The 22907-nt window shown below is 48.3% G+C and overlaps 6 protein-coding genes and 1 pseudogene across 6 annotated transcripts; all 7 read left to right on the forward strand.

The window, feature by feature from the left end:
• The first annotated feature begins 985 nt into the window (after positions 1-985).
• LOC138224664 (histone H1-like) lies at positions 986-1775 on the forward strand. Its single transcript, XM_069182645.1, has one exon. The coding sequence runs from the start codon at positions 1086-1088 to the stop codon at positions 1725-1727; it is 642 nt and encodes a 213-aa protein (XP_069038746.1). The 5' UTR covers positions 986-1085; the 3' UTR covers positions 1728-1775.
• A 1030-nt stretch (positions 1776-2805) lies between these two features.
• On the forward strand, positions 2806-12023 carry LOC138224667 (histone H2AX-like; annotated as a pseudogene).
• On the forward strand, positions 3955-4480 carry LOC138224665 (histone H3). Its single transcript, XM_069182646.1, has one exon. It carries the CDS (start codon positions 4005-4007, stop codon positions 4413-4415), a length of 411 nt encoding a protein of 136 aa, XP_069038747.1. The 5' UTR covers positions 3955-4004; the 3' UTR covers positions 4416-4480.
• On the forward strand, positions 5509-6197 carry LOC138224702 (histone H4). Its single transcript, XM_069182699.1, has one exon. It carries the CDS (start codon positions 5650-5652, stop codon positions 5959-5961), a length of 312 nt encoding a protein of 103 aa, XP_069038800.1. The 5' UTR covers positions 5509-5649; the 3' UTR covers positions 5962-6197.
• On the forward strand, positions 6989-7443 carry LOC138224617 (histone H2B 1/2). The gene has a single exon (XM_069182563.1). It carries the CDS (start codon positions 7000-7002, stop codon positions 7372-7374), a length of 375 nt encoding a protein of 124 aa, XP_069038664.1. The 5' UTR covers positions 6989-6999; the 3' UTR covers positions 7375-7443.
• On the forward strand, positions 9771-10822 carry LOC138224663 (histone H1-like). The gene has a single exon (XM_069182644.1). It carries the CDS (start codon positions 9869-9871, stop codon positions 10508-10510), a length of 642 nt encoding a protein of 213 aa, XP_069038745.1. The 5' UTR covers positions 9771-9868; the 3' UTR covers positions 10511-10822.
• A 674-nt stretch (positions 12024-12697) lies between the features above and the next one.
• LOC138224666 (histone H3) lies at positions 12698-13199 on the forward strand. The gene has a single exon (XM_069182647.1). The coding sequence runs from the start codon at positions 12789-12791 to the stop codon at positions 13197-13199; it is 411 nt and encodes a 136-aa protein (XP_069038748.1). The 5' UTR covers positions 12698-12788.
• The last annotated feature ends 9708 nt before the right edge of the window (positions 13200-22907 follow it).

Raw genomic sequence — 22907 nt, forward strand, 5'->3', positions numbered from 1 at the left:
GTCGGATTTGGGGCATTTCTGTCGAAACTGCCGCACAGAGTCTGCTGAAGTTGAAGCACGTTTTGAACATCGGAGGGTTTTCTCTGTACCCGATGTCTTGTTGTACTTGGATTTTGGGGGTTCCTGGGGTGCAGATTTTCCCGTTTGCCTCTCGCATAACATACAGATGGAAGAGACGGCACAGCTCGTTTCTTCAGAGCAGCTGAAGACATAAACTCAGGATGTTTCTACAGTCTGGATAATTCAGTGTTGGTATAGGTCTTCTATTTAATTATTATTATCAAGAAATAATCGTTTTGAAATAAAGCTTTGCTAGTGTTGCTTCTAAAACTGCTGCCTCGCAGGTCTTATCTGGATGTTGGTATTGACGGTAGAGTCGCGGTCTTTACTAAAGCCCCATTGAAGAATCGCCTTTGAAATAACTGATTTGAAAATGTCTGAGATAAACAAAGCGACTACGACTACGCTTGTTCGGCATGTTATAAAAGCGTATCGGTGGAAAAACTCGAAATACTCCTAATTTCACGGGGATAAAACTGTCTTATTTGACAAAACTTGTCCGTGTCCTTCTTAGAAACAGCGAGTCCGGGACTGTGTTAATGACACCGAACATAGAGCAAAATAAATCATCAGTTTTAAATAATTCAGAATTCATTCTTATTGGGTTACATGACCGTCAGTCTCGACTGTATTATTTACACCTTGTTTTTATCTTTACTGACGGTTTAAGTACATTTATTTTAGAAATAGACGATGAAGTGCCGGGTGAGCACCGCCTTTCGTGTGCGCTGTTGTTGGACTCTGGGCAATTCTGTCAGAATTATCGTACAGAAAAATCTGTAACTCAACTGCATATTAAAGACCAGGGGGTTTCCTCTGCATTTTGCATCTTTTGTACTCCTTTCTGTGTATTTGTGAGGATTACGGGGCAGTTTTGTGCGGGGAGAAAACACAAGTGCGAGCGGGCTGTGCGGAGCGGAGCTGCAGCAGCAGCAGCGGTTGAGTCTCCACGGTTCTCATGCGGCCTTGAAGTTCCGCCTGCGCGCGGAGCCGCAGACAGTCCGACAGCAGACAGAGACGCAGCGATGGCAGAAGAAGTCGCTCCGGCCCCCGCCGCCGCGCCGGCCAAGGCGCCCAAGAAGAAGAGCGCCGCCAAGCCCAAGAAAGCGGGCCCCAGCGTGGGAGAGCTCATCCTGCAGGCCGTGTCCGCCTCCAAGGAGCGGAGCGGCGTGTCCCTGGCCGCCCTGAAGAAGTCCCTGGCGGCCGGCGGCTACGACGTGGAGAAGAACAACTCCCGCGTCAAGCTGGCCATCAAGAGCCTGGTGACCAAGGGCACCCTGGTGCAGACCAAGGGCACCGGCGCCTCGGGCTCCTTCAAGCTCAACAAGAAGCAGGCGGAGACCAAGCCCAAGCCCGTGAAGAAAGCCGCCGCCGCCGCCAAAGCCAAGAAGCCGGCGGCCAAGAAACCCGCAGCGGCTAAGAAGCCAGCGGCCGCCAAGAAGTCGCCCAAGAAGGCGGCGACCAAGAAGCCAGCGGCCGCCAAGAAGTCGCCCAAGAAAGCCGCGAAGCCCGCAGCGGCCAAGAAGGCGACCAAGAGCCCCAAGAAGGCCAAGAAGCCAGCGGCGCCTAAGAAGGCGAAGAGCCCGAAGAAAGCCAAGGCAGCGAAGCCCAAGGTGGCCAAACCCAAGACGGCCAAAGCTAAGAAAGCGGCTCCCAAGAAGAAGTGAGCGATCGACCCTCGAGTTAATTTCCTACAAACTCAAAGGCTCTTCTAAGAGCCACCAGCCCTTCCGAGAGAGAGCGCAGACTTTCCCTTTTCACCGCTTGAAAGCGCCGGTTCGCTCGATGTGGGGGGAGACATAATTATTTTACACAATGGGGGGGATTGAGTTGTAGTTTTTATTAATGATACTGAAATGCGATGCTGGGTAAAATGTACAAATGTAAATATTCTAAATACTACTGTAGAGAGTGGGTGCCCAGAGGAGGTGTAGAATTAAAAGGCCTTTTTGTTAAATAAACGTCCTGATCTCCATTGAACAGCGTTGTGACTCCTTGCATCTCCTTTTCATTTAATGAATTTAGTTGAGGCGAAATGTTACATTGTTGCATTGCACGGGGGTTTTCATTAGTGTGTGACTTGCAATTCGTGACTGCTAGTCTCGCAGCTATAGCGGACATGTGAAAAGGCGTAACGTGACAGATGTGTCACTCTAATAGCGACAATGGTGACTTTTCAATATCGAGCCCTCGCAGGCGGGTGTTCCAGATTCTTATGGGAGTGGAGCTTAATTCCACTCAAGGTAGCGTGGTTACTGAGAGTCAGACGGTGGTGAAATTCACTAAAATATACGTTTTTAAGCATGAAAATGACCGTTTAAGCAAAGTGTTTTGCACATTATCTGTTGCAGTTTTGCTAATCGCCTGTTCTGCACATGGCCTGTGGTCTCTGTCTTTTCTTATGCAACTGTATTGTTGTTTTTTTACCACTTACCGTCTGAGAGCTAGCTAAATCGCATTTCGCTATTCCATATACCTGTGTATGAGAATAATGCTAATACGGTTGAAACTGAAAAACACATATTTTCTCACTCGGCCTCGGCAGCAGAGCCGCGCTCTGTGTTCAGAGTCCGAATTTCCCTCCTGCCTGTTGATTGGTGGAGACCGAGAGCGCCGCTTGGCAGCACTGATCTCTGATTGGGTGGAGAGCTTGTTCCCGTCCATCCAATCACGTTCAGCCGCGACTCTTCAAAAGCGGGGCGGCAGACAAGTTGTGATCATCGTTAGCAGTTTTCTTCAGACGAGCTTGACAGTGCAAGATGAGCGGCAGAGGAAAGACCGGCGGTAAGGCCAGAGCCAAGGCCAAGACTCGCTCTTCCAGGGCCGGACTGCAGTTCCCTGTGGGCCGTGTCCACCGTCTGCTGCGCAAGGGAAACTATGCCGAGCGGGTCGGCGCCGGAGCCCCGGTGTATCTGGCCGCGGTGCTGGAGTACCTGACCGCCGAGATCCTGGAGCTGGCTGGCAACGCCGCCCGGGACAACAAGAAGACCCGCATCATCCCCCGGCACCTGCAGCTGGCCGTCCGCAACGACGAGGAGCTGAACAAGCTGCTGGGCGGCGTGACCATCGCGCAGGGCGGCGTGCTGCCCAACATCCAGGCGGTGCTGCTGCCCAAGAAGACCGAGAAGCCGGCCAAGAGCAAGTAAACAGCCCGGCAGAGACCTCCGACTGACCCGAAAAACAAAGGCTCTTTTAAGAGCCACCCACAGCCTCTTCAAATGAGCGAGTTCTTGTTTTTATGAATAGGAGTGCAATATTTATAAATGGGTCGAAGCACTTGTGTTTTCCCCCTGAGGTTTTAGCAGTGATGTCTGTGGCTCAGAATCACAGCCGCTGTGTGGACGAGCGATTTCTGTTGCGCTCGCAAGACAGTTCATACAATCATTTTCTTTGTTCAGTTCGTTCAAGTAGATTTTCGCCTTTTAATTCTAAACGAGCAGAGTAAACCGGGTTCCTTGTAGTACTTGTCATGGGGTTTAGAAGATTGTTCTCTTCATTCACATTATTCTATCACATTTTTATTATTGCATAACGAGCTGTAAAGTTGAACAGAAATCGGGGTCCCTCAGCACAACACTCCTCCCCCGAGTCACAGGATGACCTTTTCCATTGCAATATATATGTGATTTAACTTCGTTCTAGTCAATTATACGATTTCATGATTTGATGGAAGTATATTCTTGTCCTGGATTATTAATAGTTAAAAGAAATCAAGGTCCTTGACAGGTTATTGATTTCTAGGTATAAAAACGCCTTTATACTTTGATTTGACAAAACAAAGATCAGAGAGGGTGTATGAACTGCGCGCTCCTTGTCAAAGTATCCAATCAGCGAGAGGCTCCCGGGGCCCTTCAGCCAATCAGGACGGGGCTGCCTGCGCATATAAACCCGAGTGCGGGCTGCTGCTCTCAGTACAGTGCTGATTGTGAAGAGCAGCGAGGAAGATGGCGAGAACCAAGCAGACCGCTCGCAAGTCCACCGGCGGCAAGGCGCCCAGGAAGCAGCTGGCCACCAAGGCTGCCCGCAAGAGCGCCCCCGCCACCGGCGGCGTGAAGAAGCCCCACCGCTACAGGCCCGGCACCGTGGCTCTGCGGGAGATCCGCCGCTACCAGAAGTCCACCGAGCTGCTGATCCGCAAGCTGCCCTTCCAGCGCCTGGTGAGAGAGATCGCCCAGGACTTCAAGACCGACCTGCGCTTCCAGAGCTCCGCCGTCATGGCTCTGCAGGAGGCCAGCGAGGCTTACCTGGTGGGGCTCTTCGAGGACACCAACCTGTGCGCCATCCACGCCAAGAGGGTGACCATCATGCCCAAAGACATCCAGCTGGCCCGCCGCATCCGCGGGGAGCGCGCTTAGACACGGACCGCCTGCTGCAGCATCTTTTCCCTTGAACACAAAGGCTCTTTTAAGAGCCACCACAACACTCGAGAGGGTCACATTATTCCATTATAGTCTGTACGAGGCACAGTTCTCGTTTGGTTAGCTGAGAAGTGAAAGCCCTACCGAGAAGCGGTTTTCTACCAACTCGTGTAAAAGCCCCTCTGCACGACTGCACTGCTGCAGTACACCAGCGACACACGTCTCCCCTTTTGCTCTAAATTCGTTTTTCAGCATTCATATCCACATTTGAAAGTGTTCAAATGCATGAGACTATTTTAATGACACAAGAGCGATTGGCATTAAAAGCCCTTCCGCTACTCTTTATTTTCTTTTCCGAATTCGGGGTTTGGCGGGGAGCGCGCTTAGACACGGACCGCCTGCTGCAGGATCTTTCCCCTTGAACACAAAGGCTCTTTTAAGAACCACCACAAAAATATAAAAAAGATCAAATATTTCACTGCTGATGTCCTGTACTGTATTGCAATGTGTTACAGTTGAACAGGTATAAAATTGACCCCCCTAATTTCTTAGATTCTTCGGTTTCCGGCATCCAGGCACCTCGGTTTAGTAGGTGATTAAACATGAATGACGGATTTATTCCTACAGTGATTAAAGTCTGAGTACAGTTCATAATCCATACACCGTAGTATGTTGTATTTTCTGTTCCGTATGGGGCGTTTTGGTTCAGAAAAGAGCACCTCACATGTGCAATGGATTCTGAATTCGATATCGTTCTTCCTAGATACGTGGGTTCGGTATTGACACATTTCTTAATGCTGTCGGTATGGTATGGGTTTAGGTTTCCTTTGCTCTAAAGTTTTACCCTGTAAGAAAAACTGCAAGTCACAAACGTGCTGCAGCACCGACTATCCTGTATTGCTAGCGCTCGATAAGACTGGGCTTTTCTCGAGTCCAGGTTCAAGCATTCAAACCACGTGGGGAGAATTTGCACAATCCTACAATGCCGTTGGTTAGGGAAGTAATCATGCCAATTTCGAAGTGTAGCCTGTTTAAAGTTGCTGTGGTGGAGAGCTCTCCGGCAGGGAAGAGGTTCCTGTGCAGTCTGGGCTGCTGCTGCGGTCGGAGAGGAGGCGGGCTCGTGTGTCAGCGCGCCTCCTGTCTCAAGCAGGTCCGCTCTCAGGCTTGAAAAGAGAAGCGCCGCGGCTGCAGCCCAGCAGTGTGTGTCGTGTCACTAACTGATAACTTGAAGATGTCTGGAAGAGGCAAAGGCGGAAAGGGACTCGGGAAAGGAGGCGCTAAGCGTCACCGCAAGGTTCTCCGCGACAACATCCAGGGAATCACCAAGCCCGCCATCCGCCGCCTGGCTCGCCGTGGGGGAGTGAAGCGGATCTCCGGGCTGATCTACGAGGAGACCCGCGGGGTGCTGAAGGTGTTCCTGGAGAACGTCATCCGCGACGCCGTCACCTACACCGAGCACGCCAAGAGGAAGACCGTCACCGCCATGGACGTGGTGTACGCGCTGAAGCGCCAGGGCCGCACCCTGTACGGCTTCGGCGGCTAAACAGGAGCGGAGCTTCACTACCGGACTGGACCCCGACGTATCAACCCAAAGGCTCTTTTAAGAGCCACCCACCTTTTCAGAAAAGAGCTGAAATCTTTGTGCTTGTGTGTGGAATGAAGCTGTACTTTGAAGGTCCAGCTCGAAATGTAATCGCAGAATAGGTTGACTATCCTACCTTAATGCGCGGTACAGAGCGAGCTGTTTGTGAATCTGTAAACAAATAACTAATAAAATAGCGTTACGGGATGAAACACGTTTTTCTGCCCATAGTTTTCATCCCCCTCACTCGTATTCCTACATGCTTTGCGTTTCTTTCATTGAAGACATTTTCATCTGAAGAGCGCTTATTAGACGTGTTCAAAATGGTAGAAAATTGCAATACGGTCCTGGGAACCGACTGGGGTTCAGCTACTAAACGGTTTGTTTTTCACGCACGTTTTATGGCTTTTAAGAAAGGAAGCGGTGCTGCTCAGCTCTGTGCGGGAGAAATTCCACTTCATTCGCCAAGAGCCCTTCTCATTACATTCATTCTGTAGAAGGGGTTAGTGTGAAGGTTTCGTGGGCTCAGACTAATTTGAAAGCAGTGTCAAAGCTCAAAAGTGTTGCTATACAAAGCTGTTGGTTGTTCAAGAGTGATTTTGGGGTTGCCTACAATATCACCCAGAGTCCTTTTGACTCCAAGATTGCACAAATCGCACATTTTACGCCGATCACATTTTTTCTAGGGTAGGGGACATAAGCGGAATGAGAGCGGGATTTCAATAAATCTGCACGTTGTGCTAAACGGATCGCACGGCCCTTTGTTCCTGTTTGCTCGGGCGGAGGGGAGAGAGAGGCGCCTGGAGTCAGAGCGAGCGGCTCAGGCGCTCAGCCGTTTGAATTTCATTGGCGCAGAGCGCAGCCAATAGGAGAGCAGCTCTCTCGCTGACCAATGAGCCGCCTTCTGAGCTGAGCGAGCTGAGTTGCACGCGGCCGCTATAAATAGGGGGCTGTAGAAGCCCTAAGCTCCCATGACTGTGTGCGCAGAGTGCAGTTAAGATGCCTGAACCAGCGAAATCCGCTCCCAAGAAGGGCTCCAAGAAAGCCGTGACCAAGACGGCCGGGAAGGGCGGCAAGAAGCGCAGAAAGACCAGGAAGGAGAGCTACGCCATCTACGTGTACAAGGTGCTGAAGCAGGTGCACCCGGACACCGGCATCTCGTCGAAGGCCATGGGCATCATGAACTCGTTCGTCAGCGACATCTTCGAGCGCATCGCCGGCGAGGCCTCCCGCCTGGCGCACTACAACAAGCGCTCCACCATCACCTCCCGGGAGATCCAGACCGCCGTGCGCCTGCTGCTGCCCGGAGAGCTGGCCAAGCACGCCGTGTCCGAGGGCACCAAGGCCGTCACCAAGTACACCAGCTCCAAGTAAACCCGGCCCGCCCGTCCCGGATCAGCGAACCCAAAGGCTCTTTTAAGAGCCACCCACAGAGTCCGTGAAAGAGCAATCATGATTTCTTCCTCAATGCTTCAATTCCCGGTTTTCGACGCTTTTATGGCCCCAAGTGTGCAATAACCTTTACACCTTTCTTGAATTTGACTTTTCTGTGGAGACGTATATGTGTAAATTGTACAGTGGTCCAGCTTATTATTCTGAAAACACATCCTTGTCACTGAGCGCTACGCGTAGCATTTTGTAAGTACAGACGGTTATTTAAGGACAAGTGGGGGCACGCTTTGTCTCTTTCTGGCAGTTTAGTCCTCATTTAAAGTATGTTATCAGTATACCTAATTCAGTGTGACTGTAGACATAAATGACTTTCTGTTTCACATTGAGGTTTCTGCCTTCGATGCTTCTAATTGGCGACTGTTAGGAATCGGTTACACAACATTTCTTACAGGGCATTTCAGTCTCAAAGCAATGGAACAAGATTTCCATGAGCTTTATTATTTTTTCACAAATGATCAAGGATAGAACATGCTTTATGAATCGGACCCATTCCCAGAGCAGAGCCTGTGGCTGTTCCCGAGTGTTTACTATATTGTTCCTGAAGCCAGGGTAAGAGCAAGGGTGTGCAAGTTGCTCCATTCTCCCGCAACTCTTTGGGAAAGGAAATGTTTCATTTGCTCGATCCAAATGCACCTCGAGTTAAGTCACACACACCTCCTCACTCTCTTTCTAAAGGAGTCCTTAGAACAACCTTCAGCTTTAATGATCAGATATTGCTTTTCATACACTCTAAAACATGTCATTACAATGTCCCTTGCTCTGATCAAGTGCCTGGCGGATTATTACGCTGTACCACGCCTTGGTTACAGCCTTGGTAGTTTAATTTACCGGGCGTTTTCATTGTCCGAATGACAACAAAAAGCCTGAGGACCATTTCAGGCTCCACTTCTCTGCCTGGGCTGTTTTTTTTCACGTCAGGACAATTTCATTCAAACGGGCTCGCCAGTGTGTGCTGATTTTCCATTTGGCCTCATTCAAAAATCTCAACAGGCTTATAAAATCTGAAATACATGCATTCCAGCAATTCCACTATATTCTAATAGGCGATTTGAACTTTTGTCAAGGAATCAAAGTGGTAGTTTTACGAAACTGGTCTAGTCCTTTGTTAGAAGCGTCGCTTCCTGGAGTGTGTTACTGACGCTGCCCAAAGAGCAAAATAAAAATCATATTTATTTTCATATCGCAGACGTGCTTTTTATCGTGATAGCTTACCACCAGTCTTGACAGTATTTCATGCACACGATTCCTATTTGTAGCGGTGTTTAAAAATCTTATAAGTTTGAAATACAAGACAAAGTGCCGGATGAGCACCGCCTTTCGAGTGCTCTGTTGTCGGATTTGGGGCATTTCTGTCGAAACTGCCGCTAAGAGTCTGCTGAAGTTGAAGCACGTTTTGAACATCGGAGGGTTTTCTCTGTACCCGATGTCTTGTTGTACTTGGATTTTGGGGGTTCCTGGGGTGCAGATTTTCCCGTTTGCCTCTCGCATAACATACAGATGGAAGAGACGGCACAGCTCGTTTCTTCAGAGCAGCTGAAGACATAAACTCAGGATGTTTCTACAGTCTGGATAATTCAGTGTTGGTATAGGTCTTCTATTTAATTATTATTATCAAGAAATAATCGTTTTGAAATAAAGCTTTGCTAGTGTTGCTTCTAAAACTGCTGCCTCGCAGGTCTTATCTGGATGTTGGTATTGACGGTAGAGTCGCGGTCTTTACTAAAGCCCCATTGAAGAATCGCCTTTGAAATAACTGATTTGAAAATGTCTGAGATAAACAAAGCGACTACGACTACGCTTGTTCGGCATGTTATAAAAGCGTATCGGTGGAAAAACTCGAAATACTCCTAATTTCACGGGGATAAAACTGTCTTATTTGACAAAACTTGTCCGTCTCCTTCTTAGAAACAGCGAGTCCGGGAGTGTGTTAATGACACCGAACATAGAGCAAAATAAATCATCAGTTTTAAATAATTCAGAATTCATTCTTATTGGGTTACATGACCGTCAGTCTCGACTGTATTATTTACACCTTGTTTTTATCTTTACTGACGGTTTAAGTACATTTATTTTAGAAATAGACGATGAAGTGCCGGGTGAGCACCGCCTTTCGTGTGCGCTGTTGTTGGACTCTGGGCAATTCTGTCAGAATTATCGTACAGAAAAATCTGTAACTCAACTGCATATTAAAGACCAGGGGGTTTCCTCTGCATTTTGCATCTTTTGTACTCCTTTCTGTGTATTTGTGAGGATTACGGGGCAGTTTTGTGCGGGGAGAAAACACAAGTGCGAGCGGGCTGTGCGGAGCGGAGCTGCAGCAGCAGCAGCGGTTGAGTCTCCACGGTTCTCATGCGGCCTTGAAGTTCCGCCTGCGCGCGGAGCCGCAGACAGTCCGACAGCAGACAGAGACGCAGCGATGGCAGAAGAAGTCGCTCCGGCCCCCGCCGCCGCGCCGGCCAAGGCGCCCAAGAAGAAGAGCGCCGCCAAGCCCAAGAAAGCGGGCCCCAGCGTGGGAGAGCTCATCCTGCAGGCCGTGTCCGCCTCCAAGGAGCGGAGCGGCGTGTCCCTGGCCGCCCTGAAGAAGTCCCTGGCGGCCGGCGGCTACGACGTGGAGAAGAACAACTCCCGCGTCAAGCTGGCCATCAAGAGCCTGGTGACCAAGGGCACCCTGGTGCAGACCAAGGGCACCGGCGCCTCGGGCTCCTTCAAGCTCAACAAGAAGCAGGCGGAGACCAAGCCCAAGCCCGTGAAGAAAGCCGCCGCCGCCGCCAAAGCCAAGAAGCCGGCGGCCAAGAAACCCGCAGCGGCTAAGAAGCCAGCGGCCGCCAAGAAGTCGCCCAAGAAGGCGGCGACCAAGAAGCCAGCGGCCGCCAAGAAGTCGCCCAAGAAAGCCGCGAAGCCCGCAGCGGCCAAGAAGGCGACCAAGAGCCCCAAGAAGGCCAAGAAGCCAGCGGCGCCTAAGAAGGCGAAGAGCCCGAAGAAAGCCAAGGCAGCGAAGCCCAAGGTGGCCAAACCCAAGACGGCCAAAGCTAAGAAAGCGGCTCCCAAGAAGAAGTGAGCGATCGACCCTCGAGTTAATTTCCTACAAACCCAAAGGCTCTTCTAAGAGCCACCAGCCCTTCCGAGAGAGAGCGCAGACTTTCCTTTTCACCGCTTGAAAGCGCCGGTTCGCTCGATAGGGGGGGAGACATAATTATTTTACACAATGGGGGGGATTGAGTTGTAGTTGTTATTAATGATACTGAAATGCGATGCTGGGTAAAATGTACAAATGTAAATATTCTAAATACTATTGTAGAGAGTGGGTGCGCAGAGGAGGTGTAGAATTAAAAGGCCTTTTTGTTAAATAAACGTCCTGATCTCCATTGAACAGCGTTGTGACTCCTTGCATCTCCTTTTCATTTAATGAATTTAATTGAGGCGAAATGTTACATTGTTACATTGCACGGGGGTTTTCATTAGTGTGTGACTTGCAATTCGTGACTGCTAGTCTCGCAGCTATAGCGGACATGTGAAAAGGCGTAACGTGACAGATGTGTCACTCTAATAGCGACAATGGTGACTTTTCAATATCGAGCCCTCGCAGGCGGGTGATCCAGATTCTTATGGGAGTGGAGCTTAATTCCACTCAATGTAGCGTGGTTACTGAGAGTCAGACGGTGGTGAAATTCACTAAAATATACGTTTTTAAGCATGAAAATGACCGTTTAAGCAAAGTGTTTTGCACATTATCTGTTGCAGTTTTGCTAATCGCCTGTTCTGCACATGGCCTGTTGTGTCTCTGTCTTTTCTTATGCAACTGTATTGTTGTTTTTTTACCACTTACCGTCTGAGAGCTAGCTAAATCGCATTTCGCTATTCCATATACCTGTGTATGAGAATAATGCTAATACGGTTAAAACTGAAAAACATATTTTCTCACTCGGCCTCGGCAGCAGAGCCGCGCTCTGTGTTCAGAGTCCGAATTTCCCTCCTGCCTGTTGATTGGTGGAGACCGAGAGCGCTGCTTGGCAGCACTGATCTCTGATTGGGTGGAGAGCTTGTTCCCGTCCATCCAATCACGTTCAGCCGCGACTCTTCAAAAGCGGGGCGGCAGACAAGTTGTGATCATTGTTAGCAGTTTTCTTCAGACAAGCTTGACAGTACAAGATGAGCGGCAGAGGAAAGACCGGCGGTAAGGCCAGAGCCAAGGCCAAGACTCGCTCTTCCAGGGCCGGACTGCAGTTCCCTGTGGGCCGTGTCCACCGGCTGCTGCGCAAGGGAAACTATGCCGAGCGGGTCGGCGCCGGAGCCCCGGTGTATCTGGCCGCGGTGCTGGAGTACCTGACCGCCGAGATCCTGGAGCTGGCTGGCAACGCCGCCCGGGACAACAAGAAGACCCGCATCATCCCCCGGCACCTGCAGCTGGCTGTCCGCAACGACGAGGAGCTGAACAAGCTGCTGGGCGGCGTGACCATCGCGCAGGGCGGCGTGCTGCCCAACATCCAGGCGGTGCTGCTGCCCAAGAAGACCGAGAAGCCGGCCAAGAGCAAGTAAACAGCCCGGCAGAGACCTCCGACTGACTCGAAAAACAAAGGCTCTTTTAAGAGCCACCCACAGCCTCTTCAAATGAGCGAGTTCTTGTTTTTATGAATAGGAGTGCAATATTTATAAATGGGTCGAAGCACGTGTGTTTTCCCCCTGAGGTTTTAGCAGTGATGTCTGTGGCTCAGAATCACAGCCGCTGTGTGGACGAGCGATTTCTGTTGCGCTCGCAAGACAGTTCATACAATCATTTTCTTTGTTCAGTTCGTTCAAGTAGATTTTCGCCTTTTAATTCTAAACGAGCAGAGTAAACCGGGTTCCTTGTAGTACTTGTCATGGGGTTTAGAAGATTGTTCTCTTCATTCACATTATTCTATCACATTTTTATTATTGCATAACGAGCTGTAAAGTTGAACAGAAATCGGGGTCCCTCAGCACAACACTCCTCCCCCGAGTCACAGGATGACCTTTTCCATTGCAATATATATGTGATTTAACTTCGTTCTTGTCAATTATACGATTTCATGATTTGATGGAAGTATATTCTTGTCCTGGATTATTATAGTTAAAAGAAATCAAGGTCCTTGACAGGTTATTGATTTCTAGGTATAAAAACGCCTTTATACTTTGATTTGACAAAACAAAGAAGATCGGAGAGGGTGTATGAACTGCGCGCTCCTTCTCAAAGTATCCAATCAGCGAGAGGCTCCCGGGGCCCTTCAGCCAATCAGGACGGGGCTGCCTGCGCATATAAACCCGAGTGCGGGCTGCTGCTCTCAGTACAGTGCTGATTGTGAAGAGCAGCGAGGAAGATGGCGAGAACCAAGCAGACCGCTCGCAAGTCCACCGGCGGCAAGGCGCCCAGGAAGCAGCTGGCCACCAAGGCTGCCCGCAAGAGCGCCCCCGCCACCGGCGGCGTGAAGAAGCCCCACCGCTACAGGCCCGGCACCGTGGCTCTGCGGGAGATCCGCCGCTATCAGAAGTCCACCGAGCTGCTGATCCGCAAGCTGCCCTTCCAGCGCCTGGTGAGAGAGATCGCCCAGGACTTCAAGACCGACCTGCGCTTCCAGAGCTCCGCCGTCATGGCTCTGCAGGAGGCCAGCGAGGCTTACCTGGTGGGGCTCTTCGAGGACACCAACCTGTGCGCCATCCACGCCAAGAGGGTGACCATCATGCCCAAAGACATCCAGCTGGCCCGCCGCATCCGCGGGGAGCGCGCTTAGACACAGACCGCCTGCTGCAGCATCTTTTCCCTTGAACACAAAGGCTCTTTTAAGAGCCACCACAACACTCGAGAGGGTTACATTATTCCATTATAGTCTGTACGAGGCACAATTCTCGTTTGGTTAGCTGAGAAGTGAAAGCCCTACCGAGAAGCGGTTTTCTACCAACTCGTGTAAAAGCCCCTCTGCTGCAGTACACCAGCGACACACGTCTCCCCTTTTGCTCTAAATTCGTTTTTCAGCATTCATATCCACATTTGAAAGTGTTCAAATGCATGAGACTATTTTAATGACACGAGCGATTGGCATTAAAAGCCCTTCCGCTACTCTTTATTTTCTTTTCCGAATTCGGGGTTTGGCGGGGAGCGCGCTTAGACCCGGACCGCCTGCTGCAGGATCTTTCCCCTTGAACACAAAGGCTCTTTTAAGAACCACCACAAAAATATAAAAAAGATCGAATATTTCACTGCTGATGTCCTGTACAATGTGTTACAGTTGAACAGGTATAAAATTGACCCCCCCTAATTTCTTAGATTCTTCGGTTTCCGGCATTCAGGCACCTCGGTTTAGTAGGTGATTAAACATGAATGACGGATTTATTCCTACAGTGATTAAAGTCTGAGTACAGTTCATAATCCATACACCGTAGTATGTTGTATTTTCTGTTCCGTATGGGGCGTTTTGGTTCAGAAAAGAGCACCTCACATGTGCAATGGATTCTGAATTTGATATCGTTCTTCCTAGATACGTGGGTTCGGTATTGACACATTTCTTAATGCTGTCGGTGTGGTATGGGTTTAGGTTTCCTTTGCTCTAAAGTTTTACCCTGTAAGAAAAACTGCAAGTCAAAAACGTGCTGCAGCACCGACTATCCTGTATTGCTAGCGCTCGATAAGACTGGGCTTTTCTCGAGTCCAGGTTCAAGCATTCAAACCACGTGGGGAGTGTTATTCGTGCCTCTCGGCTTTCCGGCAGGAAAGAGGTTAATGTTTCTGCTGCTGCACGAGTAAGAGACGGAGGGATCGTGTCTTAACCAGGTCCGCTTGCATGGTTTCTCCTTTTTATTTTTAGTTTGTGTTTTAACGATTAGAAATGTACAACGGTGTCTAAACCGTGTTATATGTCTGCATGTATTTAGGCAGTCTGAACTGGAAGATATTGCATAATAACCTCCATTTCTGACCTGAAACAATTCTTATCTTTTTGAAGCGAAACATGGTTCTGATTTTTCTATTGCTGTTTATCTTGAGATGGAGTATGTTTTGAAAATGCAGGATATTGAAGTTTTCTGTGGAATTTCGGTATTACTATTATACGAGTCTTTACTATAGATAACCGAGATGAATAACATAAAAATGTCAAACTGACCCTATGCTGTGAAGGTTCTGCAAAACATTGTAAACTGAACGCAGGTTAAAGGACTGAATTTAATTTGCCAATTTACTGTGCGCCTTGCTGGTTTTAAAATCTGTAGAAATGGTGCAGAGGAAGAGACGAACTCGAAATGCAATTCCGATATTCGAGAAAGGAGCAGTGTTATTATATCGAGAGTAAACTTTTTAAAAAGAAAGATGTTTTAAGATTTGTCTCACGGACATGCATGTGAATGTTGAGAATAGTCCGAAACTATTCTCTTTTTATACATTTCTATATTCCTTAAAACAATTCCCTGTCAGAACGCTACGAAGTTTCTAAAAAGCACGGATTTAATAATATCCAAACCATCAAAAAATATTCTAAACCTCCAGTCATATAAAATGTATTCCCCAGACTGTTTTCACTGGTAAATGTGTTCCTCATGAGGATGATTAGCTCTTGTCCTGCAGCACAGTTCCAGGGTATTACAGTGAGAACAGTGATTATCCTGGGTGTTCCAGCTCACTGTTCCTTGTGGGTGTTAGAGGTCAGAGGGCTCTACCCCAGCTCTTAAATGCGTCACACCCATTCATCTGCACTCTTCTCTGCTAGAGTTCTGAGGGCTTTGCCCCAGCGCAGTGTTGAAGATCCCTCTCTGGGGTGGTGTGCCCTGTGGTCTTTGCACCCGAGACATTAGTATTTTTTGTGTTAATGTATTTTCCACGTGTTTCTTCTCTTTATTCCTGTTTTCAACACCATCATACGCAAATCTACCCGTGATAATGTGCATATATTGTGCTCGGGTTCAACTATTTACAAGTATTTACAATTCTTTGAGTCCTTTTGGTGGGCATAAATATTTCATTGCTTTGATTTCAGCTTTCCTGGAATTACAACCTTGCATTGAAAACGCCCAAAAAATATATTGCAAATGAAAACAGCAGGCAATTTCTTTCTCCTCTGACATAAGCGCCGGACAACAGTATCAGTCATTGCAAAGCTCCACAGAACAAAACAAAAACATGTTAGTTGCTGGTGAGGGTTTGGAGCACTTCCCACCCCTGTAATTCAGAGCCCATCTGCCCACAGATATCCCCAGTCCTCTCTGGTGTCTGATTTCAACTTTGTAAAGCCAGTGCTGTAACCCTGTCTGTAGATGGTACTGTACTTGACCTTCAGTCTATATTGAAAAACTTGGCGGTGATACTTGCTTCAGGCTTGACATTCGACCCACAGGTACACCATATTGTCAAAACCTCTTTCTTTCAACTCAGAAATATGGCTTGACTACATCTTATGTGACCGCTAACTGTTGCTGAAAAGCTGATCAACACTTGTACTTGTGATTTCTGTGCTGTAGATTTTCTCAGAAGAGTCCGGGTGGGGTGAAAAGAAAGAGAGTCCAGCTCTCAGAAGAGTTTGGGCAGGAGGAGAGGGGAGTGTGAGTACAGCTGTGATTTCTGTGCTGTAGTTTTTCTCAGGCGAGTTTGGGAAGGTTGAGAGAAGTGGAAGAGTACTTGTGATTTCTATGCAGTAGTTTGTCTCAGAAGAGTTTGGGGAGGGTGATAAGGGTTTGGGTCCAGGTGTAATTTCTGTGCAGTAGTTAGTCTCAGAAGAGTATGGAGAGGTTGAGAGAGGTGAGATTCCAGCTGTGATTTCTGAGCTTGATTTGTATTTTGTCTGAGCCAACAGGTACCAGTCCGCTGGGGTATACATTGCTGCACAGAGCCCACAGGTACCAGTCCGCTGGGGTCTACATTACTGCACAGAGCCCACAGGTACCAGTCCGCTGGGGTCTACATTACTGCACAGAGCACCAACAGGTACCAGTCCGCTGGGGTATACATCACTGCACAGAGCCAACAGGTACCAGTCTGCTGGGGTATACATTACTGCACAGAGCCAACAGGTACCAGTCTGCTGGGGTATACATTACTGCACAGAGCCAACAGGTACCAGTCTGCTGGGTTATACAGTACATTACTGCACAGAACTGCAGCACTGCCAGGTGGGCTAACTGAACCCAGAGCCCCAGTGCTGTGAGGTTGCGATGCTAGCCACTCTACCAGCATGCTGCCCTCACTATCAGCTCATAATCCTTTCTTTTCCTTCACCCTGACTTCTGAAGTCACAGCTCTGACTGCCTTCGGTAAGACTTCACGTTCCTCCCAGGTGAAGCCGTGTCTCCAGCTCTGTGCAGCGTCGTGACCCAGTGCTGTGTGACAGGTGTGCTGGCAGAGAGCAGAGACCCCTCTCATCTGAAGATCTCACGAAGCAGCCACTTACAGGCCCAGGTAAGACACTGCTTGACAGCTTTATAGCTGCTCATCAATTAACTTAATATAAACACTGGAGCATAATGTTGATTGTGTGATGAGAAGATTCAGCAGAATATATTTAAAGAAAATGGTCAAACCTGTAGATCAGTGGAAGATTTGGGGAAACTTATGTTGGAAAAACCTGACATTTATTTATGCATCCTAAAATTCAAACGCATCAAAAAGGAAGCGGTTCACAGAGTTGTAGGTTGTGTGGAGAGCAAGTAGAGACTCACTTACACATAATCCTGTCCTGCCTGGAAATTCAACAATACAGGAAACCTCTACATGAACCCTTAATAATATCGTGAACTTAAACATGCTATTCCCCGTCTCCCTGGTGTGTTTGGGTAGTTTTACTTTTGATTACTTGGAAGTAAAGGGTAGATTTATACTAGGTAATCCTTTAGCTGCCAGTAAGACAACAATCAGAAGAAACTGGGTTTACTGGAAAGCCCCCAACATGTGAACAGTGGATCAGTGCTGTGAGGGAGATTTCTGTCACGAAAAAGAACAGCTTTCTTTCAGGTTACAGGCAGAGAGGTTTAGCAGATACTGGTGAGCCTGGATTGGATTTACAGCCTCACTCAAACCTGATTTCATTTGGTGAAAGAAGATGAACCAGTCTTCCAGTGTGGATTATGAGCTGTCTGTTGTGTTTTTACTGACTAGTTAGATTTCCTCCATCTATACTGGCACAGTGTAGAGAGTTAACCAGATGGAAACATCATGTCACTGTCAGATGAAGGAGGACAATTGCTGTGTCGCGTTTAGGCCTTATGTGTGTATTCTCTTGTTGGTGAATAAAAAGCCTGAGAATAACCGTTGGAAGTTCTCCGCTGTAATTCCAGGTTTGTGGGAATTCTGCAGTTCTGGGGTGAGTTTCCCGAAAACAATGAATCTTAGAGACTAACGAGCAACTTTACGATGTACGTACGTAATGTACGAGTTACTTTTTCGTGGGTTTCCCAAAACCTCTCTTAATCGATCATTTAACGAGCGAGTATAAAGTACTTCTTTGTTAACCCCTCCCCTGAAGTCACTTAGCAAAAAGCATCACAAGTCGATTGACAAACAATCGATTGACAATACTTTCATTATATGTTGTCGGTTTAGGTCCTTCAGTGTGATGAAATAAAGTTGTGAAAAGGAATATGAAGTAAACATGACATCATAATTTAACAACCATTTAAACGAAAGCGTATAGATAGGCACAAAATGGGACCCTTATTGTTTCTAAGAGAAAATAAAATAAATGACTGACATGCTGTAAAAGAAAACCAAATTTAACTGTGTGGACAGTGTATGCGTCCTGCGAGATGTCTTTGATTTAAAGCAATATTTTTTGTCATGCTGCCATCGTTAAGAATCACAGTGTTTCATGAGAAAATACTGTTGTTATTTAAAGTTGTTGGGTGTGTTGGAACTCCATTTTAATTGGTCTTATTAACATGACATCTGGAAAGATTAACTACTAGGCTTGGCACGTGTCACTCAACAAATACAGGACCTATAATTAAATTTAAAAACAAGTAGGTCTAAGCTTTACCGTCAACAATCATGACAGAACATAAAACGGCATTCGAACTTAAAATATTGTATCGACCGCGGGTTTCGGTATGGAATGGAGCAGGCGTGGGACTCAGGGAATGGGGTTGAACAACACATTTAATAACTGGAATCGGGAAGGTAGACACACAGGGACAGGGGTTACAGCGCTGCACCTACACTAACATACTGTACACACACACGAAGGGAAGAGACTATATCCCAGCCTCCGTCCCACTACTCTATATATAGTCCGGTAGTCCCCAGGTGCTGTTCTCAGCCCGCCCTGCGTGGCGCTACATTGTAATACATGTTACATGTTTCACGTTCTTTATGGAATTTAAATACAATTTAAACCCCACCCCAAAAGTACCAAAAGAGGGAGTATTATTAAAACATTTGACTTATGAATATGAAATGTACCCAAGATGACTAATAAATTAATTACTGTATAAATACATGTTCTTTTTTCGAATTTCCTCTTACATAGTACAACAAAATATCAAAATCCTTAATACAAAATCTTAGTATTCTATATTTCCAGAGAATTCCCATGACGTGAATTGAATGTGCTCAGTCTGGCGATCTCTGTCACTAAGGTTGGCGCAAGAGGTAGCCAGTTTAAGAAGCACTTAGTGATTAACGAGTGGGTCGGGGAGCACGTAGATTGCGAAGGATTTAACGTTCTACTTTAGTTACGATAGGTTTTGGGAAACACTCGTAAATTAACGATCGATCTTAAGAGCAAGTTTACGATGTTCTTAGCGCTACGATGCTTTCGGGAAGCTCACCTGTTTCGGAAACCTGTTCTGTTGGAGGCAACAATACTGATAGGACTACTATAACTTCAGCACTTCACTCAGAGGATTAAAACGTTTGCCTTAAAGACTCACCACGTAATCTAGACGTCATATTAAAGGCTCTTGTTTAATTCTCATGTTAAAACAGTATCGAAAACATGCTTCCTACAGTTAAGAAATATTGCGAAACAAAGGTATTTTCTCTCCACTCAAGACACAGATAAAAGCTTGTGGATACAGCTATCGCTTAGGAAGATTTTGCTGGTCTACAGAGATCTGCATGGAGTACTGACATACAGAAGACATGATGGATGGACTAATACACTTATTCATTTATTCCTTTTTTTTTTAATTATATAATGTTAACAAAGGGGTTGGGCAGACAGTTATAATAATTGCTTACATTTATATAGCGCTTTTCTGGACACTCCTCTCAAAGCGCTTTACAGCGCCAATTCATAGAGGGGGATTATTAGGAGGCCATGATTCGTAAGGGCCAATGGGAAATTTGGCCAGGACGCCGGGGTTACACACCTACTCTTTTTGAGAAACGCCCTGGGATTTTTAATGACCACAGAGAGTCAGGACCTTAGTTTTACGTCTCATCCGAAGGACAGCACCTGTTTACAGTATAGTGTCCCCGTCACTATACTGGGGCATTAGGACCCACATGGACCGCAGGATGAGCGCCCCCTGCTGGCCCCACTTACACCTCTTACAGCAGCAACTTTAGTTTTTCCCAGGAGGTCTCCCATCCAGGTACTGACCAAGCTCACACCTGCTGAGCTTCAGTGGGTTGCCAGTTGTGAGTTGCAGGGTGATATGCTGCTGGCATCATCCAGTTGACCTTGGACCCCTAGAGGTTTCTTTTCTCCTTACTGAGGAGTTTTTGGTTCCTCTCCTCCATTGTCTTCTGGTCTTTCCTGTTCTGTATTCACAACCTGTATGGTCACTTGCTTTGTTAAGCGCCTTGGGGCAACCTTGTTGTGAAAGGCGCTATATCAAAATAATTTGCATTGAATTGAATTCTGCAAGTCGCTCTTTAAATATCTCGCCTGTGACTTCTCCGGTTTCCCAGCTTACAGTCGGAGGACAGAGGCTGCCCAGGGGTGCAGCTCGGACCCCCAGTCACCACACAGGCCGTGTTCTGCTGCAGTGAGGCCCGAGTCTGCCAGGGGTCAGAGGTCAATAGCCCCGGGGTCTCTCCAGCTCCCTGTGCCCCTGAGAGTGGAGCCTTGGAGCTGGAAGACAGCGGGGTCCTGCTCTGGGGTCTGTCTTCATGGGGTCAGGCCCTGAGCTCAGGCCTGGGGGAGCAGTCAGCTATCGCCCCTCCTCTCGCTGGGGGAGAAGGGGGAACATGTTGCCTCGATAGTTCATTCTGGCTTCACTTGCAGGTCACCTGACCCTCTTCTCCCTGACCCAGCGCCCCTCAGTTCGGTTGCCTGTTGCTGTGCTGATCGCTGTCTGAGGATCAAAATGCCGCCTGCCTCCCAACCCCTGCAGCACCCCCACGCCCCAGAGAGGGTCTTGATGAACCCCTTCCTTCCTCTCTGACCCCCCAGCTCCTCTCTCTGTGGTCGGGCAATACCTCCCTGAGTGATGCCCTCTCCTCCCACAGGGGCTGGTGACCCACCATCTCAGCTGAACTGCTGCCCCTATTCCTGCAAGTTGTGGTGGCAGTTTTATCTGGGTGAAGGAAGAGTCACAGTGCCAACAGAGCACCAGCTGACGTCACACATGAGCCCAGAACTGTGGGAATAAGTGAACTGGGGTTTCAGTTTGAGCTCTTTATTAACTGAGCACTGGTTTTGTATTTTCAAGTTCCAAGAAGGAGAAGAGACTCAGTTTTCCTGTGGGTCGCAGCTCTGCAGGAAGCGCAGAAGAGTCTGGTCAGGGTTCAGGGGTGATCGCTCTGCTGGGGTGTTTCCTGTAGGTTGCAGGTTGAGACAGTAGACACAGCCCCAGTCCTCCAGCTCCTGCGTCTGGGACTCCAGTCTCCTCTCAGGAAGCTGCAGGAGAGACTCTCCCCAGGGGAGACCTGCTGCAGCCAGCCTGCTGCAGACAGGGGCGGAAAAAAGTTTACTCCCATTACTAAAGAAAAGCTTTTTTTGTAATAATGAAACAGACATTTCCCTATGTGAGAAACCACAGCCCTCAAGTTTCTGGCAACTGCTTTGTTCCTCCTCTCCCAGGGGCTCAGGAAGGACAGGAGCTGGACTTTTCTGCTCCTGTCCTCCAGGAGGTTCAGCTCTCCAAGGGCTCCTCTCCCCACTGGCAGAGGGATGGAGGCCACAGCTCTCTCAGCGCTGCTCCCCTTCTGATCCAGAGCTCAGACACTCCTACTGCCAGACTTGAGGGCTTTAAGAAAAGGGATCTGAGGGCTGTAGGCAGCTGCTGTCATACAGTGCTGAACTGCATTCATTCACCTTGTTGATTAACAGTACATTTCAATTGTTGATTCTGTACTCAACCTGCCAACTGTAGGAGTTCTTTCCGCACTGAAGTAGCAGGTGTTGGTCATGAAACAGCTCCAGCCAGAACATCTGCCCTGGGGACGAGTGGAGAAGCAGCAGGAAGGTCAACAGTTCCTCCCCCAGCTAGTCCCTGGGAGCAACTCTTCCCTGGGGAGGCTGAGCCCCCTCTGCTTGGCCAGGAGAAGCCTCTGGGACACCCTCTGCTGGGCTGGCAGCTCTGGCCTCTGCAGATGCTGTCCTCTCCTTCTCCAGGGGCACTGGGCAGGACCCCACTGGGCCTCTGGGGCACCCTCCTCTCTGGGACACAGATATACTCCCACACTGCTTCTAGACACTGGGCTCTGAGCTCCCCACTGCACTGGAGACCCTGGGCTCACAGCAGACTCCTTCCTCTCCCCCTGCTGACCCTGACCTGGGACAGTCCAGCCCCACCTGCTCTGGGCAGGACCTGAGCTCAGGGTCCTGCAGGCTGGAGCCAGTCCTGTCCAGAGCACCAGCAGCTCAAATCAAATCAAAGTTTATCAAATACACAACAATATGGCATGCAGCAGTAGTTGCTGACAATGAAATGTATTTTTCTGCAAGCTCACAAAAATTACAAGAATCACAAAAACACAAAAATCACAAAATTGAGGTTACATTTTTTAAATTGAATAAAACTAAATGTGAGTAGAGCTGTTATGTGTCCATGGTGTATGCAATATATACATGTAGTGCAGTTATGCTGAATAAAGTGAGAATTGTATGTCCATGTACTCATTACAGGTGATCTGCTAAAGGAGCTGCAGGTTGGCTATTTAGCAGTCTTATTGCCTGGAGGTAGAAGCTGTTACATAGTCTGTTGGACTTGGACCGAATGCTTTGGTACCATTTACCGGACGGTAGGAGGGAAAACAGTTTGTGACTGGGATGGCTGGGGTCCTTGAGAATGGACCTGGCTTTCTTCAGACATCTAGCTGAGTAGATCTCCTGGATGCCTGGTAGCTCACAGCTGGTGATAAGCTGCGCTGACTTCACCACCCTCTGCAATACTTTGCGATCCCGGGCGGAGCAGCTCCCATACCAGGCAGTGATGCAACCAGTCAGGATGCTCTCAATAGTGCACCTGTAGAAGTTGGCCTGGATATGTGATGGCATGCCGAACCTCTTTAGCCTGCGGAGAAAAAACAGGCGCTGCCGTGCTGTCTTGACCACGGTGTTGGTGTGGTGGGT

The sequence above is a fragment of the Lepisosteus oculatus genome, chromosome 23 (assembly GCF_040954835.1).
Source record: "Lepisosteus oculatus isolate fLepOcu1 chromosome 23, fLepOcu1.hap2, whole genome shotgun sequence".
Taxonomy (NCBI): Eukaryota; Metazoa; Chordata; class Actinopteri; order Semionotiformes; family Lepisosteidae; genus Lepisosteus; species Lepisosteus oculatus.

Bases quoted from the DNA above. Each gene is read 5' to 3' on its own strand.
- LOC138224664 (XM_069182645.1), top strand. From the start codon at position 1,086: ATGGCAGAAGAAGTCGCTCCGGCCCCCGCCGCCGCGCCGGCCAAGGCG.
- LOC138224665 (XM_069182646.1), top strand. From the start codon at position 4,005: ATGGCGAGAACCAAGCAGACCGCTCGCAAGTCCACCGGCGGCAAGGCG.
- LOC138224702 (XM_069182699.1), top strand. From the start codon at position 5,650: ATGTCTGGAAGAGGCAAAGGCGGAAAGGGACTCGGGAAAGGAGGCGCT.
- LOC138224617 (XM_069182563.1), top strand. From the start codon at position 7,000: ATGCCTGAACCAGCGAAATCCGCTCCCAAGAAGGGCTCCAAGAAAGCC.
- LOC138224663 (XM_069182644.1), top strand. From the start codon at position 9,869: ATGGCAGAAGAAGTCGCTCCGGCCCCCGCCGCCGCGCCGGCCAAGGCG.
- LOC138224666 (XM_069182647.1), top strand. From the start codon at position 12,789: ATGGCGAGAACCAAGCAGACCGCTCGCAAGTCCACCGGCGGCAAGGCG.